This window comes from Castanea sativa, chromosome 5, assembly GCF_040712315.1.
Source record: "Castanea sativa cultivar Marrone di Chiusa Pesio chromosome 5, ASM4071231v1".
Lineage (NCBI taxonomy): Eukaryota > Viridiplantae > Streptophyta > Magnoliopsida > Fagales > Fagaceae > Castanea > Castanea sativa.
In genome coordinates, this window is record NC_134017.1 from 18,227,036 (window position 1) to 18,241,637 (window position 14,602).

The 14,602-nt window shown below is 31.1% G+C and overlaps 1 protein-coding gene across 1 annotated transcript; it reads left to right on the plus strand.

The window, feature by feature from the left end:
* Positions 1-3,590: 3,590 nt before the first annotated feature.
* Positions 3,591-11,770, plus strand: LOC142633838 (peroxisome biogenesis protein 2). Its single transcript, XM_075808087.1, has 9 exons — positions 3,591-3,678; positions 3,837-4,013; positions 4,534-4,647; positions 4,795-4,948; positions 5,794-5,930; positions 6,040-6,140; positions 7,860-7,977; positions 10,664-10,830; positions 11,407-11,770. The coding sequence occupies exons 2-9, from the start codon at positions 3,882-3,884 to the stop codon at positions 11,531-11,533; spliced, it is 1,050 nt and encodes a 349-aa protein (XP_075664202.1). The 5' UTR covers positions 3,591-3,678; positions 3,837-3,881; the 3' UTR covers positions 11,534-11,770.
* Positions 11,771-14,602: the final 2,832 nt, after the last annotated feature.

Sequence of the window (14,602 nt, forward strand, 5' to 3'; positions counted from 1 at the left end):
GGTGTGATGAGTGTTCTGCGTTTTGGATGAAATAATTTACTCATCACACCCTTAGGTTTTGTGATTGAAAAATGTAGTAATCTCAAATTATAATAGATACAAATTATTTACTTAAAAAAAAAAAATAGAAGAGCCTTTAAGAGTATTAAATATAAAATATTTGTAATGTACCATTAATTAGGATTAAATGTATTGACACTTGTCATATGTGGTATGTTATGGACAAATTGCTACTTGCCATGTGTTATAGGATTAAATAGATAGAAGATTGTGCCACAACTACTCGTTGTGGGATCCAATAAGATGCATGGATACACTTAAAGATATATAATAAGATGAATAATATAATTCATATATATATATATATATATATAAAATTTAAATACTATTAATAGTTATTTTTTTATTTTGTTAACTCTTTAAAATTTTTTGTAAGAATATTATTAGGTATAAAATGTAAATTGTCCATTTTTTTAAAATTATTGTGAAGCTTTTTTTTATTTTTTATTTTTTACGATTCATTTATTCTAGACTCTTTGGTTTTTGTACTTAATCACTCACTTGGATGAATATTTATGATGTGGTCCCACATTGATTCTAAAATTAAGAAATAAAACTCTTTAAAAATAAATAATTTAGAATACATGACGCAAAATTGGAACTCTAAGTTGGAATTCTAATTTGAATTTCTCTCACTTTCACCTATTATTATATATATAGATATATAGATTATAGATAGAAATATATAGATGGATAGGTTGTAAACTCAATTTATTTAATATTTTTGATAGTTCGATAATTATAATGATGGAGAAGTGATTTAAACTTTAGATATTTTGATTGGAAACATTAAAAAATGCCAACTAATTGAGCTACTTGACACCATAGGCTATAAACTTAATTTAGCTGCTTAAAGCCCTATATCACTTGCTTGACACAAAATATTATTAGGTTTGTGTGCTTTTCTATTTCCAAAGGCTAAATGGTTTAATGCCAAGAGTTTTTTTTCCCCACTTGCTGAGTATTAAATAGGGGTGGAATCTAGATTTTGACATATCATTAACTTTTATTTTGTTGATATATCATAAACTTGTGTGGCTCTAAAAAACCGATTAGTGTTTTGGTTTTATGATAAAGAGTTATGATCAGGGATTAGTGTTTTGGTTTTATGATAAAGAGTTATGATCAGGAGTGAACGCCATAAGTTGAAACTCTCTAAAAAAAAAAAAATTGCGTGCTTGTACCAAATACTTTTTATTTTTATTTTTTTTAAGAGGCATATATATCATGGACTTGGTATCAATAGAACGTCAACTGTTTTGATGAGAGTTTTAATCGTATATTTCTTCTAACAATCAATTCAAGTGATTTACATGATTTTTTTAAGAGTAAATTTATGATGTTTGTCATATATATAAAAAAAACCTATTGGCAATCCATAAATATTTGCTAGGAATGCCAAATTATGGTATTGATATACTAGATATGATAACTTCAAAATGCACATGCACACGTGCTTGCACACACATACACAAATATTACTTATTAAAAAAAAACTTTATCATCTTGCTAAACTCTAATGAGTATTTACAAATTGTTAACATTTTTGGGGATACCATATGGCTTTGCTATTGACACCAATTAGTTTTTGGTTTAATGTGTTCAACCTCATGTTCTTTATTTAGTTACCAGTTTATAATTATTTTAATAGTTACTATAGGATTTGAAATTATGATGTCCTTTCATAATGATTATTCTTATTGTCAAGTTAAGACTTAAGACACCAATTGAGTTTTGACGTAAAATAAATTCAAATTCATGCTCCTTCTTTCATGATAAGAAGCTTTACTAATTGAGCACTCTTCACAAAACTTTTTTCTTTAATAGTTATGATAAGATGAAATTATGTTGTTCGTTCATGACGAAAACTCTTATTATCAGATCAAGATATCAATTGATTTTAAGTAAATTGACAATTTTATGGATTGCCCAAAACTATTACATTTATTAGTTTGTAACTTAGAAGGCCAAAAAGAGTCCTTTGCACAGGAGGGCACAAAGACTTCCCTACAATTGAGTATTAATGGAGAAGACTATGACCTTAAGGCCCTATCTAAACACTTGCAAGTTGCAACTCACATTTAAAACGTTTACAAATCACTTGCGAGTCAACCTACCCCACTCATCATGACTTTCAGGTTTCATCATCAAACACCTTTTGCGTTTTGCCCATTAAAATGATGCCCAAATAAAGGCCTTCACACCGCAACTCTGAGCATACATAAACTATTTTTAACTCAATGCACATTCCACATTAACCATTACAGAAAGGAATGACATTCTTCCACCCAAATCTGGCTTAAAATAAAAACATAAGGATATTATTTGATAAAATTAAAAATACTAAAACCTAATTTTAAATAAAGCTGGTTTCAAAAGCCATTTACGTTGTAATAAGCATGAAGCCCTAAAGTCATCTTGGATGTTTGTGCAAGGCTGATCGCATTATTATAGGTGTCTTTGTTTGATTTAATGAAGTTTGTAGGTTATCAAAAAAATAAAAATAAAAAGAGCTGGTTTCAGAAAAGAAAAAAAAAAAAAAAACAGATATAAATTTTATGCCAAAAAAAAGAAAAGAAAAGAGGGAAAGTAAATTCTATGATTTTTTTTTAAAAAAAATCATCATTTCCCAAAAAATGAAACTATATATTTTTTCGGTAATAACCAATAGACCAAAACCCCCTTCATGTTCATAGCCAGACCCTAGGGGTGTGCAGTGAACCTACTAACTCGCCAAAACCGATCCAATCCAATCCAACCTTTTGGGTTGGGTTAGCTTTTAAAGGTTTGTGAGTTGGGTTGGGTTATGAATTTTTTTTAATAGTGGGTTAGGTTGGGTTTGTGTCATAAAATTCACAAATTCGTCTAATCCAACCTAACCCACCTATATTCAATATATATTTAAAATTTTAAAAATATATTACACAATTTTGTTATTTACTTTTTTGCCTCTCTTACTAAATAAAACCCAAATCCTAAATTATCTTCACATAGTTTGTGTTTGTTTTTTGTTATGCTCATGATTATTTGGTTATAACCTTGTTCTTATTTGTAGTAGTGTTGTTTTAATACTCAATTTAATAATAATAATAGTACCACCGCACACCTTACCATAGGTGTAATGGTCACTCCATAAGTATAAGTGCTTGTGCGATATGGGGGTAAGAGCCAGAGTTCAAGTTTCTAAGAAGGAGTTTCACACACATATACACTTAGATTAGGTTAGAGTAAAATTTCTATCTTGTATATAAAAAAAAAATAATAATAGTAATTAAAATTTTTTTTTCTAACCCATCGGTTCAACTCGACCCAACCCAATCTACATGAATTGAGTTGGGTTAGCTAGGTTGGACTCCTATAATGAGTTAGATTTTTTTTTTAACCCACAATAGTGAGTTGGGTTAAAAAAAATACTCACCCGACCCATGCACACAGTGTCCCATTTAAACCGTTAAGGAAAATAAAAAAAAGAAAAAGTTACAGATGGATTAATATTTAAATTTTACTGGTACATTGCATTAGCAAAATGCAAATTGCAAGGCAACTTTACCCTCAGGCTTTGCTTTTGCCTTTGCTCATTCATTCCTGCCGACTGCAAGAACCAATTCGAAACCGCCTGTTATTTCTTTCTTGTGAACTGTGAGTCAGTGACGACACACACACACACACACACACACACACACCGCAGCAGAGGCCACAGAGAGTTTGAGCAATCCCAAAAATCTCTCCCTCTCGTTCTCACATATAGTGTGGATAAAAGCAAACCTAGGAAGAAGCAACTCTATTCTATTTGAATCTAATAATCTTGAACAACAGCTTCAATGAGTAACACAAATCTCTCACCACCACAACCGCCTGAAGAAGATGCTTGGATTCACACTTATCACAAATTGCTTCCTCCTTGGCAATCCCAATCCCAATCCCAATCCCAATCCCTCTCTCAATCTTATCAGGTTCTTTTTTCTCTAATTCTCTCTGTTTTTCCCTTACATCTATTCAATTATTTCTCTTTTGCAAATTTAGGGTTCTGTTTGTTTTGAGAGAAAGTTAAATTATTTTTGGGAGGAAAACTTTTTCCGGAGAAAGAATTTACGTAATGTTTAGGTTTTTGCAGAAATAATTATTGGTAATGATAACTGGAAATACTTTTGTGTAGAGATATATTTTGCAATAGAAATGTTCGTTGGAATAAATGAACCTTTTAACTTGATAACTTTTTGTATGTCTCGAAAAATTTAAAATCTTGCTTGTGTGAATTTAACATTTATACGTATAATTCATAACCTTGTTTTGGTTATTTCGAAAAAAAGAGAGAATTATTTGATTGTTTTATTGATCTCTATGGAATTCTATTGAAGTTAACAAATCCCATGGTGGGTTTTGTTAAATTCTTAAAATTTATTTATCTATTTAATTGTGTGTTTTGTTCCTCGGCTCTTTATTTGTGGATTTCATTTTTTTTTTTTTTGGCAGTCAACAATCCCAATTTCAATCTCAAGAGTAAATCAAGTCGATGCAGCAAGACTGGACGTCGAAATGTCGGCCATGTTGAAAGAACAGTTGGTTAAAGTCTTCTCTTTGATGAAGGTATATCTTGTAACTTATTGCAATATTCATTAAGTAAATTGGTAACATATCCATTGGTATTGATATAAAATTAAGGTGATTTTGTTATATGGTTAAGAAATTACTTGGGGAGTATTTAAAACATTTGCTTCATTTTATTGGGATTAGCCAGGAATGTTATTTCAATACGAAGCAGAGCTCGATGCTTTCCTTGAGTTTCTTATTTGGCGGTTCTCAATTTGGGTAGATAAGCCTACTCCTGGGATTGCTCTCATGAATTTGAGGTACAGAGATGAACGTGCAGTGGAGCCAAGAGGGAAAGGTAAGATGGTCTGTACATCTCCTGTAAACACTGCCTCTCGGTTTTATGTGGTAATTTCTGATTCCTAGTTTTAATACCACTAGATTGCTCTCACTGATAAGAAACTAGAGTCGAAACTTTATGTTACAATCCTTGTGGTTGCAGCACCAACTTAATATGATTGTGGCTTGAAATGAATTTGATTAATATTCTTGTTAACGAGCTTGACGCAAAAGGAGTTGTCTTTCTTTAAACCCTTTATCCATTTCTTAGTTATAAAGCTTATCATAGGAATACAAATCGAAATTTATATTCGGCTGTCAAATAACTATTAGTGTTTGTGGAGTTTTACAAAAGGTTTACTTCATTCCTTGGTATGGTACTAATGGTCTATATATTTATATGACAATGTAAATCGACGTGTATATAGAACATTGGTCAAACAAGCATGTTCAACACTTTTCTATAAGAAAAGAACATGATTGAAGCTCATAGTAGCAGGTCTTATGTGGAGATCAGACTGTTCTAGTGTTCCATTACTGACTGATTAGGGCCCTGTTATGATTTTTCTAGTAGCTGTTTAACTTTGGTGTGGTCTAGTTCTCTCTCTCTCTCTCTCTCAAAAATAGCGTACTCTATTATTTTTTGTAAGTAATGAAGCTTTATTGAAAGAAATTAGAGGGCATACCAATTACATGGATAGTATGCATGAGCAACACTAAAAGGAAAAAATCTAGATCTAAGATTGCTACCGTCCATATTTTTTTTGGTTTACCATTACCAATTATTCAGCCTTATCTACCCATATGTGATATGTATGACTTATATGTTGTACTTACGTGTTTTGCATGTCATTTTCCATACAGTCCGAACTGGTCTAGAAGGACCTGGACTTACTGTGGCTCAGAAGATTTGGTATTGCGTTGCCACTGTTGGTGGCCAATACATGTGGGCTCGTTTACAGTCATTCTCTGCTTTTCGTAGATGGGGTGATTCTGAGCAGGTATGGTTTCCTTTGACCTCTTTGCTCAGCCTCCCCCCACTGCACCTCTAGATTTTCAGAATTAAAGGTGGATTGAACTGGCACTAATTTGTAAGTGCATTTCTCTCAGAGGCCATTGGCACGGCGAGCATGGATGTTGATACAACGTATAGAAGGATTATATAAAGCTGCCTCATTTGGCAATCTTCTTATATTTCTTTATACAGGAAGGTATGCTTTTGAGCATCAAGCCATTCTCTTACTGGATTTTTTTCTTGAACCCAGTACAAAGAAAGTATTGTTAATTCTGAAATGAAATCACTGTTAATCTTGAAATCCATTACTAAGAGAATATTGCATGGATCTGATAAGTTAAATGTGGAAGATAAGTCTTAAGTAGCTGATTATTCTTGATTGTTCTGATAGTTACATCTTTATCGAATATCTCATTACTTTTATTTTAGACATAATCACTTAGCTCTTAGCTTTAAATAAATGTTATTTTTACTGAGTGATTTTAGAATTGTTATCGAAATTCTTAATAAATAGTCTATTATCCAGTGAAAAGGCATTAACTTTATTTAATGGATTGTGGACCATTTTCTATACATTGTGGTACTATCTATGAGTTTATCTGTCTAGGTGACTGTAACTTATAAAAAAAATAAAATTCCACATGGACTGATGCTCAGACACTTTTTATCATCCTATTGGTTTGCTGCTAATGAATTATGTCCTTTTATGTTCTAATACAACTATGTCCGTATGTATTATATACCAATGTGATGAAAACTTCAGAGTGAACCTAAGCCCTACAGTTTTCTAGTGCAAACTGCAAAAGCGTGCCATTAGCCTAAGTGAAGTAAAGTGCATGTTTGGGAACATGAAAATCAAATAAAGTGTTGTCAAAAGTGTGTTTAGGTGCGCTGAAGCTCAAAGTCCCAAGGTCTAAGCGCTTTGCTTGGACAAAGCAAGCTCATTTAATGAAGTGCATTTTAGGCACACTTTTTTGGCGATTTTTGAAGAAACACAAAGCATGCCTAGATGTGCTTTTTAATTTTTTTTTTTGTTAAAAAATATATTCATTACTAAAATTAATTGCTTGGTCTTGAAGGATTGACATGGACCCTTAAAATATTATAGAACACTGTTCTTAAGGTGCTAAATTATAACCAAAAAAAAATTTGTTTACATATCAGAATACAAAAATCATGATTATTTATTATTCTTTTGCTTTTAGGTCTACCTTTTGGATATATTTTGATTGAACCATGTCTATTGATCATGTCTATCACAGTAATGTTTTTTACATTTACAAGAGGATTATATAAAATGTTATGTTATACTTTCTATAACTAGATTGTTATCATATTTTCAATTGATAATTGTTTTCAAATTTACTTTCTAAAAATTTTAAGAAAACGAAAGAACTTATGTAAAATATGAACTTATAAACTTTATACAATTGTACTTAAGCTAATAGAAAAAACATATTGGTATTGTAATTTATTATTTTCTTTTATCTTATGCTATGATTATTTTTATTAGAGATAATTATATATTGTATTTGAGAAATATATGTTTCGCTTCAATCAAGCACACGCTTGCTCTTTGCACCTAGGCTCCAAAAGACCTATATGATTAAGTGCGTTTGATGCTTTTACCAACACTATTTATAATTGCTTAGAAAATTGAAAAATATTTCTATACTGCATACATAATAAATAATCAACGTAATATTAGCATAGATGAGATCAAATTCAACTACCTGAAAAGAAAATGTGATGTGAATCATGGTTATATTGGTAACCTGAAACCAATTGGTTACCAATTGAAAATATTCATGATTTATGATAATGATAATTATCCATTGAACAACTTGCAACTCTCACTTATCTCATCTTGTGCTGTTACTTATTAAAGAAATGAAATCGTGCTTTTGTGATGCAGGTTCAGGAATCTTATTGAAAGAGCTTTAAAAGCCAGGCTTGTCTATGGGAGCCCCAATATGAATCGAGCTGTTAGCTTTGAGTACATGAACCGCCAGTTAGTGTGGAATGAATTCTCGGTAATTTTTACCCTTCTTTCTTGAGTTTAGAAGTTTTATTTTAAAACCACCGCTCCCTCATGGTGTGGTGATTACTCTACAAGTATAAATGCTTGTGGGGTGTGGGGGGCAAGGGTCAGGGTTCAAGTTTCTAGGAGGGAGTTTCGTACACATATACACTTAGATTTGGCTAAAGTAGAAATTCTATCTTGTATCAATAAAAAAAGTTTTATTTTAGAAAAATAAATTCTCTTTATTCACTTACAATTAAGAGCAGCACTGAATTCAAAGCACTAATTTAAATTTGGAGGCTTTCTTTCGTTCACTTCACTTGGTCTGAGGAATTGTCCCTTTTTTATTTTTCAATTTTTTGTTAAGTGTGAGGAATTGTCCTTCCTAGTCCTAGGCAGACAAACCCTTTTTTGATCAGTAAAACCTTGATCTGAGTCTTACTCCAAATTGTGAGTAAATTTAGAAAGACCTTGTTCCTTGCTATCATTGATTTCAATTTTAATGTTTCAATCTTTGGAGTATCTGTTACTGTTTTAAATCATTTATATGTAATATGTGATTGATACAAATGTTGTAGAAAGCTCCGAATGGCCCCCTTCCTTTCTGTTCCTGAGTTAATTGATTATGTGCATAAAATTTGTTCATTGTTTACCTATAAATTTCTTTGCCTTTAATTGATGAATTATTGGGGTGGCACTCTTATTTTAATTAAGAAATGATAAAAAAATTAATAAATAAAAGAAAGAGATAGATGCACTTTCCTTCCATAACTATGTCATTGTGCAGTATGTAGCAGGCCCAGCTTGTTAATAAAAAAAGAAAATGAAAAAAACTAAGCCAATATCCACTAAATTAACAACAGAACCAAAAGACAAAAAATAATTTTATTTTATTTTTTTACTGGAGACTCAAAAGGGTCAATTTTTGCTGTCAAAGTTGTACCCTTCTTTATGGTTACAAGATTTCCTAGTGTTCAGGTTACATTGTAGAAATTGCTCGAAGCATGAGACCTATATATACCTTGCAAGGGTTTTTTTTTTTTTTGAGTTGTTGGTGGACTTCAAGTCATGCTAAAAGCCTCCAAAATGTTTCCCCACAAATGTAGAACTTCTGCTAAGGTGTCATAGGAGGAAATTTTGCAGAGTTCCACTACCAATCTACCATTAATGGGTGGATCCATGACTTCTTATGGGCAGCTAGTTGTCTACATATGTTAAAAAGAAAAAAGAAAAAGAAAAGAGAGAATGGAATTAATCTGTTGGAATTGTCTGTGATTTCTCATATCTCCTAGGCAACCAATTAGGATGTCGAAAAGTAGAGGATTTGAAGAAATTTTAATCATTGCTTCATTTTGACCTTTGAGGTATTGTTGATCAGTTTTTAGGCTGTGAAATTTTCCATTGATTTGCATCAAGAAAATTAAAATTATTGGAAATTCTTGATAGTTTTGATTTTGGGCGCTTATCTTTGGGGTCATTTACTGATGCTCTCATGGCACTACCGAACATCACTCACATGTAATTTGTAGTACTTTAAATTTCTAAGAAATGGTTTTCAATACAGGCTGTTTTTGTGAGCTCAAGGTGGAAGGCATTTTGCTCTGTTTTGTTCTTGATGCTTTTGATACTGTTAACACTTGTGAACAGTCAAATGGAACTTTTTTTAGATGAGATGCCAAAACTTTTGTTCTAAAAAATTCCATCCTCACCTATTAAAGTTAAGAATTGCAATATGATCATTGCCATCATAAAAACAAGCAATTCCTGCTCCTGGTTTTTTGAATTTACATTGAATCCTCTCCCATATAAGTGGAGAGTATTTTATTTTTGTCTTTGGTAACATTTTAGTTTATAGAGAAACCAATTGTTAGACATATAATCTCACAAGAAGCATTGGAAACAGACTACAAGGCATTCCTTTTCTTTCTTTCAGTCCCCTGTTAGTATAGTCAACATCACAGCCTTATCTGTCACTTTTCTTGAGTCACATGTTGCATTTTTTTGCATTTGATCTCATCCCTTACATGCTATACTTGCATGTATTTAGTATGTGTTTGCATGGGTTTGAATCCACTTGGTATATAAGAACTTGTTTCATGTGTGCATGCAAAATGCCAATTCTGTTATCTTATTGGTAAATATGCTTTAGACTTTCTTTCGTATTGCTTATTTCATTGTTTTGCTTGATAGCTTGAGACTTTCTTTTACTATAGAAGGGAAAATATAGGAATTTCTGAGATTAATCCACTGACTTTATCCATGGTGCATTGGTTTTTCCTGCCAAATATAAAGAAAACATGAGTAGTTTGTATTTTCTGAGCATTTTAGAGTTAAATAAAATATCTGGATTCTGTAATCTATGAAGTGATCATCATTACATTGGGTTCAGACATGCATGCCTGTTTTCAGAATTATGAAGATAACTGGAAGGAAACACTCTGTAAATTCTCACATTTAGCTTAATCGAGTCACCTTGTTCATCCACTATTTTGTACTCTGTTCTTTCTTTTATCTGAATTTCTATATTTTCATTTATTTTATGATTTATTACTTTTCTGTTATCCAAGTCGAGGAAATATTTTAAATATTGTGAGTTCTTTCCTCTGCTAGCTTCTTGAATTGCATGGTTGAGCTATTCTTATTTGTTGGTATAATATATTTTGGAACTTACTCTTTTGGATCTTGGCCAATTGCAGGAGATGCTTTTGTTACTTCTTCCTCTTCTTAATTCATCATCCATAAGAAACCTTCTTAGCCCATTTTCTAAAGATAAAGCTTCAAGTTCGGCAGAGGATGACACTGCTTGCCCTATTTGTCTGGCTAGTCCAACCATTCCATTTCTGGCGCTTCCTTGTCAGCATAGGTACATACTTACAGACATCCCCCCATGTCGGTTTCCTTAAAATTACTTTTGAATGACATCCTAACAGGGTGTATCCCTCATTCGCCTACCACTCCCCACCCAAAAATTAACCACACCAAAATAATAAACAATGCACTGACCCAAAATCTTAAGCTCACTTCGCCCTACTTATTAGATCATTTTGGCCCAAATGATGGACCAAAAAGCAAGCCAACTTGATCACCAACATATATGCTTATGGGTATAGTTTATTAAATACAGTACATTAGGTTTTACAATTAAATTAAAATAAATAGTTACATTAAATATAATTTTCCTTGAAAAAATAACATTGTTTGTACTTTATTGGTCAATGCAACAATGAATGTGAATTTAATTGGAAAACTTAATGTATTGCATTCTGCGTCTAAGGAACTATACCTTAGTTTCTCTCTATGCGCATTTATCCATCAATGTAAATGATTGAATGGTCTTAGGTAAGGCTATCCATATAAAGCTAAACATTGTTTGACATTCATTTGGTTTTCAATAAAGAAAAGAGAAGTTAAAAAAAAGTGTAATTTTTCTTGCTTGCAGATACTGTTATTATTGTCTTAGGACAAGATGTGCAGCAACTCCATCATTCAGATGTTCCAGGTGCAGTGAGCCGGTCACCGCCATGCAGCGGCATAGTGGTGTGAACAATTTAGACCCAAAACAATAATAATTATTTTTTTAAAAAGGGCGAAGGAAATAAATTAAAGCATTATTATTGGTACAGCAATGTATTGAAGAACATGCCTGAAAGTAGAACTACTTTTTTTTCCCCTCCCTAAATTTTTTTTAACAAGAAATCAATTCCCTGTAAAAGCATTATTCCACTAGTGAGTGGGGGGCTTCATTCTTTGTCATCTTTCCAGTATTCTTATTATTAAAATATCCCGTTGTTTTCTTTCTGATTCATATTTCTCTAAGCATCTGAATAGTCAAAATGGGTCGGTCGCTCCTAGGCTCAATTAGAAACAAAAAGCAAGTGACCTCTCAGGAATGCCAAAGAGTATATCTTGCTAAACTTTTTTTGTCTTTCTTCTTCTTGGTACTTTCTTTGTCGTTCTATGTTTCTCTCAGTGAATGGAGTCATAGTTTGTGTGAGACGGCATAGTATATAACATTTTTTTTTTTTTTTGGTTTTTGGTTTTTTGAGAAAAAAGACAGTTCAGAATAGTATATAACATTGAAAGTTTGAAACACTGTAATTGATCTATTTTATCACTTTCATGTTGATAGATTAATAATAATTCTACCTATTTTATTGTCGATTGTACTCCAATCGTAATCAGGTGGGTTTGTAATTATTTTAGTAGATCATGGCACTTCATTCAGGTTCCTTAGTGCTTTATCTTTGTTTCTTTTTGTTTGTCTGGTTTCTTCTTGTTCTGTCTTCTTTAACTTGAGCATAAAAATTGAAAATTGTTAGATGCCCAACCTCATCATCTCTATCAAAATTAGTAACTTTACATCATATGGTACTTCCAATTGAAACAATAACTAAACATAAGCAAATTAATGAGTTGAATATTCAAGGCCATTATTTTCTGATAACAAGTTCACGTCTATGGTCCTAAGCTTGTGTTGATTAGTATAAATTTGAAGTAAATTATACCAAGCACATATAAACAAAGCTCCTCTCACTAGAGTCAATTTTTCACTATTTCAACCAGTGATCATATATTTATTCTCCCTTATAGTTTATACCATTCAACAACAATTCTGGGCTATAGCTATGATTCTTCTTTAATTGATAAAAATTGAATCCCGATACCGTGATCTTTGCTGACAGCAGCTATAAGTCTATAACCTCCTTATCATCAAGCTATAAATCATATGAAAGTACTTAGTTATTCGTATCAAAAAAAAAAGAAGAAGAGCACTTAGTTGTTTTCATAGCATAGTTTATGAACGTAAAACATGATATTATATGCCATTTTTAGACAGCTTGAATAAATTGTTAATGTTGTAGGTGCCAATTAGTTCAACTGTAAATAAAATATTTGGAATTTGAACTCTACATGCACTAAAAACATTCATTCTTAACTTGATGATGAAGAGCAATCATGGCACATTGGACACCATGATTGAAAATTTATCATATTTATATTAAAAATAATATAATTTGTGTTTAAATTCTGAGGTTCAAGGCTTCAACTTCGAGTATAGTTCTAGCAGCTCAGCAAGACAGCAAGTGTTGTTATGTTCAAACAAGGTCATTCACATATGAAATGTTGTCTGACTCGCGAGTTGCTAACCATTAAGGCAAGTTGGCTTCTTAAGTCTTTATGTCACAAACTATTATATTTATTTTTTATAATTGAAATATAATTTTTTATTTTGTCACAATTATTTGACCTCAGTTGAATCCTGTTCTAACCTCAAAAACCTTGAACTTCTCCATTTTTCACTTATTGAAATGGTCTAGGTTTCAAAATTATGGCCTCCTATTCTTTTTTTAAAGGGAAGAAAAATTCTCCTGATAGACTTTTCAAATTGTAAGTATTTTAGGAGAAACCAATTAGTTTCAATAGCAAATTCTAGATGAGTGAATCATAAATAAATAGTGAGTTTTAGTTAGCTCAACTTATTAAATATCTTATATTTTTTTTTGATTTCGTTAAATATCTTATAGAAAAAGATATTGAGAGTTTAAATCCCTTTACACCAAAAACAAACTGATATCTTTGCTTGATGATAAAAACAACTATCATGAAGTGGATGCCATAAATTTAAATTTTACTATTTCTATTTAAAAAAAATTATAAATAAATAAATAAAAAGCAAATTCCAGGAGGGGAGTAATTTAGGGAGACCAATTAAAGTGTGACATCTTAATTTAACTAAAATAATAATATAATTTAAGGGAAAGTTACATTTTGAAATCTGCATTTTAGAGTTGGTTTCAAATTAAAATTTATAGTTTTTAAAGTTTCAAATAAAATCTTAAAGGTTAAGACTACTAAAAATTAAATAATATATTTTGTTAGTTTCAAATCGAATCATGTACTTTTAAAATAGTATCAGTTTAATAATCAAACCCAAAAATTACAGGGGTTAAATTGATACGACTTAAAATCTAACATTTGCTTTGAAACTAGGAAAACTATAAGATTTAATTTGTAAAAGTATTAAACTTTAGTGTTTTATTTAAAAATTTTGAAATCATAGGGTTAATTTTAAAACTACCCCTAAATATGAGGTTTCAAATATAATTTATCCTATCCTATATATTATATTAAACTTGAAGCACAATTAGAATTTAAAGTGAATCTAAATTAGGTTCTAATTGCTGTCTAATTTTGTATCACATGTCAATTTATTTTTCTTAAATTTGGTACTAAGTGACTCATTCATAATAATCAACATGAAAGCTAACCTTTTTAAATGTTTCCATGCTTAAACACGTACATATTATAGCCTAGTTTTCAATAAAATTGCTGAACAATGAAGCGGGTTAAAGTTAGCCCACTAGTCCATAACAAATCTGATATTTAGCGCGACTTAATTAATAGAAGATGTTTAACATAAAAGTAACTATAATTAAATATAAATAATGAAGCTTCTTCTTTTTTGTTTTTTGAAAGTTTTAAATTATTAATTAAAATAATGAAAAATTATAAATAAATTTTGGGAAGGTTGTGAAAAAGTAAACCATCCTAAGCCATCTAACAATGCTAAAATTAACTTTTACCTTAAACAACAACAACCACAATAAGCCTCCGTTTGGATTGCACCGAAAATG

What these genes read in the sequence shown, in the direction of transcription:
- LOC142633838 (XM_075808087.1), top strand. Translation starts at nt 3,882, where the DNA reads ATGAGTAACACAAATCTCTCACCACCACAACCGCCTGAAGAAGATGCT. An exon ending in CCCTCTCTCAATCTTATCAG is followed by an intron (nt 4,014 to 4,533) that starts GTTCTTTTTTCT and finishes TTTTTTTGGCAG; the next exon opens with TCAACAATCCCAATTTCAAT. An exon ending in GATGGGGTGATTCTGAGCAG is followed by an intron (nt 5,931 to 6,039) that starts GTATGGTTTCCT and finishes CATTTCTCTCAG; the next exon opens with AGGCCATTGGCACGGCGAGC.